Below are 6,466 nucleotides of genomic sequence, written 5' to 3' on the forward strand. Positions count from 1 at the left end.
GTTTTTAATTGGACTGATGTGATTGTAACTGCGCTTAATGTTATACATAATGATAACACATTGATCCGGTAACGGGATGTTACAGCCACGTACCTGGTTGGGGCCAAAGACCCATTCATTGCTAGGGTATTCACTTCCCTATTCACTGGACCAATCTTGTATTGGTTCATTGCCCCTGTCATTGTGCTCCATCAATGGATCTTTCCCAGAAATTCCTCCTAAGCTTTGCTACCAGCAAGATTAATCCTAAGTTGTACCAAACCATGTCTCTAATTTTGCAGAAAGAACGTGAGCCACTTCACGATTATCTAAACATACAAGTCCACAACCTAGATGAAAGTATGCTTCTGAATCTCCTCACAACTGGACCAATGCTTGCCGTGCCTTAATGTGATTCTGCCACTGAGCCGAAGAAACCATAAATATATGGAAGGACGACAAAGCATATTGTGGCTCGATAAGTACTACTAATTAATATATGGAAGGACAACAAAGCATTCGACATTGCATAAGCAGTCTACAAATGCCATATGAGTAATTTTTGAACCATCACCTTTAATCATCTTTTCAACTCGTGGAATCGAATTCGAACCAGAAATTAAGCGGAGCAACATTGTTATTCTAAACTAAAAAAGAAATACCTTTAGCCATCACTGTTCCCCCGCACTCCGGATTAGTCCCATAGCCGGCTCAAAGAGTCGAAGCTCGTGGAGATACCGGAGGGAGCCAACTCGTCTCAAAGAGATAATTAGGGTTGGGTAACTCCAAAAAAAAAAAAAAAAAAGTCAAGGAAAGGTTTGGCAACAAAGAAGAATCCACCATTGCTTGAATTAAGCTTGCGAATTAATGGCAAGCTGGAAATTCTTGCATGGCACATGATCAGCCTAGTCTTAAGCAAGTAAAATAATCAAGCAGTTGTACTGAATCTAAGCATGAAGAAAAATAAAGAAATGGTGAAGTGATCATTAGCCAGCAAATAATTCTACAATTACACCACTGTTGTGGATAAGTCTAATACATCTTCAAATTCGTATTCACATCCTTTTGCTATAAGATAGGGAATAATTTTTACAAACTTAATTATCCATTAAAGAAAGTGCACTTTCTTCAAGTTAGAATTTCATTCTGTTTTTAACTCCGCACCTTATGCTCCAGAACTGCCACCATGATCCCGCTCAACATGCTGCACGAGGGACACCGGGTCTATAAATCCTCTACTACACTTGGGACATGCATCAATTGTCACCTTCTTCACCCTAGATTGGTTTCTATTCCTTTCATGAACTTTTTGCACATGATCCACCAAAGTACTGACCGAGGAAAACTTTGCTCCACACTGAGGGCATTGCTCCACTTGATCATTTCTATTTCCACTGCCACTGCCACTGCTCTGTCCCACCCCATCCCTTGCTGTTTGCCAAGCTTGGTTAATTTCACCACTCAATTTTGTCATGCCAGCTTCAGCTGAAGCTCGAAGATTAGAAGCCACGTTAAGCAAGCTTGTAGTCCATTTAGATGACGTGGTTGAAGTTAAATTCGGCTTTGACGCCTCTTTTCTACTCCCATTCAAAAGACTCATAAATGAAAAACTTGTTTCCAACTTTTTGGGCCCAGAACATTTGTGATCAGGTCCAAACCTGTGCTTCAAACAATGGTCCACCATGCAGTCCCTGCACTTAATTGTGTTTGAGAATACCAAGATCTCTCTGCATAATGGGGCCGGGCACTTTTTCTTCTTTGTGACTTTCTCATAATTTGATGGATCACAGTCAGTGTCAACATGTTTTTCCCACGTTATATTTGGATCTTGATCTGGAATTAGGCGAACTCCTTTGGCACAAAGGGGACATATAACAACAGTCACATCTCGTTTGTTGGCTTTTGTACAATGATGCTTAATGTAACTTCGGTGCTCCAAACAATATGCCTGCAAAAAAAACAGAGCAAACAAAGAGTTCTTAAATTGAAAACAAGGAGAATAGTGATCCACAAATCCAAACATAAGATCAACATAATCGATCTCTAACTGAAATTAATTGATAATAATATTGATTATAACACTAATTAATTGTTATAATATCTTATCCAAAAAAATAATATGAACTCAACCAGATAAATTAGGTAAAAAAATTATTTCTCATCTTAATCGCAATTTTCTTCCTTCGTTCCTTCCTCCGTAATCAAAATCAAAATACGGTTTTCAGAAAAATTTTAAGAAAATAAAAATAAAAATCAGAGATTGAAAGAACACGGTTTTCAATGCACGTGGAATACAATGCAATAACACAAACAAATTGCTATCCTATAATCATATAAATTAAATTTAAAAGAGAAGGAAAACAGAGAGAGAGAGAGAGAGAGAGAGAGAGAATTGAAAAACCTGATTACAGCGATCACATGTGAAAGGCAAGAAATCAATCTGTTTGCAATCAACAAGGGCACAATGCTTGCCTAGATCTGGAAATTCTGGAGTTCCCATTCAAAATCAGCTTCCGCTTCAGCTTCACCTTCTTCAGCTTCAGCGGAAACGAAATCCTTCACACGAAAACAAAACGGAAAACCTGGAAATTGAATCTGAATGTTTTAAGAATTTTGATTTCCGCGGATATAGCGTTGAAAGAGATGTACCAACTAACTAACCAGAAATTCAGGAATTGGAGGGAATCCAATCGAATCGTCGGAAAATCCTCTATTAATTAATTAATTAATTAATTATTGAATGATAATTTAAGTAACTTGATTAATTAGTTTTGGTTTTCCATTTGGACTCCGTCGCCGTCAAGTTAGAACTAATCAACCCTCCATTTTTCTTTCCTTCGTTGAATGTGACTTGTTATTCACGACGATGACACACGAAATCAAATTCTTATCTTTGAAAAACCACAATATTATTCATTTTTTAAAATTGTTTAATTGAATTCTTTATTTTTATATCATAACTTAATATATTATATTAATTTTGATAACAGCTATTTCGATGCGTCGAACTTTTTCAAAGAACATTCTCTATTCACGTTTTTATGTTTTAGGAATATAGAGTTTTTCAAGCTGTTCAATATTCATTCATGTTTGGAATGGAACATAATAAATCGAACCCAAATTATGTGTCCATGCTTCACTTTTCAATTTTCTTGTCCAAAAGTTCAAAATTGAATATTTTCAATTGGTGATTTTTCATGTTATATTTAATTTTTTATACATTGTCAGTTAAAATTTTTTATTTAATGATGTATTGATACATTATGCAATTAGTTTAATACTTTTTTTTTTTTATAACAATTAGTTTAATACTTTATGTATTCATTACTATAGTTAAATTTGGGGCTTTCTATCTCTGCTGTTAATGCAGATGATCAGATTTTGCAGCAGATATAAACAAACGTGGAATTCATCATATTTTTTTAAAAAATAAAATAAAATTAATATGACATAAATTGTGATGAGTCTATAGATGTAAAAAAAATTCTTCTTCTGTGACAAAAGAAGTGTTTTACCCTTAAATTTATCAAAAAATGTGACAACATCTCTATTTTATTGATGAGGTTAATTTTTGGTAGATGAAGTTCCCCTCCAACTCTCACAAAAAAAAATAGTGGGTCCCATGAAAAAAAGGAATGGGTCTCTCTGCAATGAAATTTTTTTGGATGCACGGCACTTTGTGCTCTTCCCATTAAGAGAATGACATGTGGATTAAAAAAAAAAATTTCTTTTCTTTCCCCTGTTTTCTCTTCTCTCTCCTGGTTTCATTAATCTGTTTCACCCAATAAAAAATGATCCGAGAGCACTTAAAAACATCTCCTATGCAATAAAGTTAATTTAAAAAATTATACTATGTCTTACCAGTAAGACATAATATGTGACAGATAAATATTTTTGCAGCAATTACAAAATGATTTTATGTTTATTGAAATGAGGAGGAAGTTTGAACTTGATGCAAATGGCTAAAATATCTTTGGCTTTATATGGATATCAAACAAATAATACATTATTTATTCATAACCCATGATTCCCATTATTTGTGGCAACTACCAACATCTATATTTTCAAATTCTTGCCTCTAAGCCCCATAAAGAGCCAATTTTCCTGAACCGAGACAATATATAGATCAACAATCAACATGCACATACTAATGCCCGGAAACAAGACAGAAAGATTATTTCGATTCTCCTTTACCATAACCTATTAGAAAATGTATGGCTGATATAGCAGATAAAGTCTCGTTTGTCACTCTCACAAAAAAGTAATGGGTCTCATGAAAAAAAAGAGTGAGTCCCCTTGCTATAAAGTTAATTTCAAAAATTATATTATGTCTTACCGATAAGACACAGTGTGTGGCCGATAAACATGTTTGCAGCAACTGTTGATATGATTTTCTGTTTAAAAATATAGATTTTTTCTTCTTCTATAAACTAACTGCTATTGAAGCCCTGACAAGTTCTACTAATCTAGTTTAGGGTTTGAGTCTCTCTAATGTTCCTAGGAGTTGTGACACTTAAAAATTGTATTTACTATTGTTTGAGCATGTTAAATCTTGGGATTTAGCTTGACCGCCCCTAAACAAGCAACTCTTTGATGGAAATTAAAAAAATAAAATAAAAATAAAAATAAAAAATTCTTGGAAATCCTAATTGATACCTCCACAAATATTTCTTAGAAAAGCAAATTATGATAGTACATGGTCCAAGCTGAGGGGGAGGCAGGTGTATCAGGACGTGCAGTGTGAAGAGTCACATTGAATGGTGGTCCAGTCTTAACTCATCTTCAGTGCTCAGGTGATTCCTACCCATTAAACTTTCTGCAAGTTGACAAACCAGCCAATTAGGGAGTAGGGACACATATAAAACACTATGGAAAATTTCAAGGGGAAAAAAACAAACAAAATCACACGGTTCTTTGAGGTCACAGACTTATAGATAGAACATTAACATGTGACATCACAAAAGACAAACTTGGGAGTACAAATCAAATATTTTTTGAGTGTGAGATTGCAATGAAATCCAACACCACCTCACTGACAAGCTACAAGTCCCGTTTCAACTATATTATTAATGAGTTAATGTGTAGTCAGAAGCTTTTGGCCTTCATCTATGTTTTGCACCTAAAAAGTCACACCTGCTTTTATTTTAAAAGGAAACCAGTCAAATAAAGTAAACAAAACAAAAAAGATATGCAACATAATAACAGAAAAGGATCAAAGAAAAAGAAAAAAAGAGAGGCAAGTACATATATTTAGGATCACCTTGGAATCCTATTTTATAACTACAATAATTTTTCCCTTATGAGATTAGTTAATGATACCTAATTGTCACTCTTACTATAGTCTATATATTTCAGAAACTGAGCTTTATGCATTCCCATTTCCCTGTCCTGCATTAAATCATATGCCATAATAGCTCATCCTTTTTTTTAATCTATTCTCTGTACTTTTCCTCTCCTGGTAAGCTCTAACTCCCTCTATTTATGTTTCCTTCAGCATTTTGACTGCATAGTGAAAGTACAAAGGCAGAAGAGTGTTGACTAGGCCAATCAAGAGTTCAGATTCATCTTCACTGTTGTGTTCAACAGAATCATGGATGGAAGGCCAGGGAGTGAAATGCAACCCTTTGTTGTGACACCACCAAAGGTTGCAGAACCAAATCGTTATTCATCACATAGATCAATTGAGACCCTGGTGGTGGTCATAGCAGTGATCACAATAGTTGGTGTCATTGCAGGGATGATTGCTCGGTTATGTGGTGGAAGGCACTTTGGAGGCAACGGAGAGAATGACATAGAAGGTTGGGTTGAAAAGAAGTGTAGAAGTTGCATTGATGGAGGACTACCACCTCCACCTCCACCTCCACCTCAAGAACCAAAGCCAGAAGCAACAGGGAAATGAAAATGAGCTAAGATGCATTTTATTCTAACACAAACATTGTAAGTTACATAGAACTTGTTGAATGGTTTGTTTTTATCTAGACAGTGAATGCCATGTGATATAAGTGTTGGGGAAAGTCTACACAAGCTTTAACTGAAGTATAAAGTAGCACTGTGTTAGTTTTAGAACCTAAACCATTGATGTTAGACTCACCAAGTTGCTGTTATTGGACTTTCTATTTCAATTTTACTTTGTTGGTCATTCTTTGTTTCTTCTTAAATTAACCATCGTTGTCACATAGAGAACATATTTTAGCTTCTTCAAACAAAATATGTTCCAAAATTTGCAGAGATGTATGATGCTATAGCTACTAGGAGATTCACACAAAGAAAAAGGGGAAAATGACATAGCATAAATTTTCAATTTTCAACCAGCGAAATTAAATATTAAAACTTGATTCAAGTCATTTTTTTTATTTTTATTTTTGTACTTTATCTTAGAAGAAAAATAGTTGAAGCGATGGTAAAAACTAAAAAGAGTCTAAAATAAAAATTCCACTGCTCCATCATTACATGAGATGAGACTATTATTTTTCAAATAGAAATTCAA

General features: G+C 34.6%; 1 protein-coding gene across 2 annotated transcripts; it reads right to left on the bottom strand.

Moving 5' to 3' along the window:
* Positions 1 to 1,144: 1,144 nt before the first annotated feature.
* On the bottom strand, positions 1,145 to 2,512 carry LOC133286896 (zinc finger AN1 and C2H2 domain-containing stress-associated protein 13-like). Of its 2 annotated transcripts, XM_061484399.1 has the most exons (3): positions 2,381 to 2,512; positions 1,381 to 1,927; positions 1,145 to 1,284 (listed from the first exon to the last, which is right to left on the bottom strand). In XM_061484399.1, exons 1-3 carry the CDS (start codon positions 2,477 to 2,479, stop codon positions 1,145 to 1,147), a joined length of 786 nt encoding a protein of 261 aa, XP_061340383.1. In that variant the 5' UTR covers positions 2,480 to 2,512. The 2 variants fall into 2 exon arrangements, with proteins under 2 accessions (XP_061340383.1, XP_061340382.1); XM_061484398.1 differs by having other exon boundaries at positions 1,145 to 1,927.
* Positions 2,513 to 6,466: the final 3,954 nt, after the last annotated feature.

This window comes from Gastrolobium bilobum, unplaced genomic scaffold, assembly GCF_033153095.1.
Source record: "Gastrolobium bilobum isolate Gb01-03AN ecotype WA unplaced genomic scaffold, APGP_CSIRO_Gbil_v1 utg3261, whole genome shotgun sequence".
Lineage (NCBI taxonomy): Eukaryota > Viridiplantae > Streptophyta > Magnoliopsida > Fabales > Fabaceae > Gastrolobium > Gastrolobium bilobum.

Bases quoted from the DNA above. Each gene is read 5' to 3' on its own strand.
- LOC133286896 (XM_061484398.1), bottom strand. From the start codon at position 2,479: ATGGGAACTCCAGAATTTCCAGATCTAGGCAAGCATTGTGCCCTTGTT. The intron at 1,928-2,380 runs GTTTTTCAATTC...TTTTTTTTGCAG, and splicing joins CATGTGATCGCTGTAATCAG to GCATATTGTTTGGAGCACCG.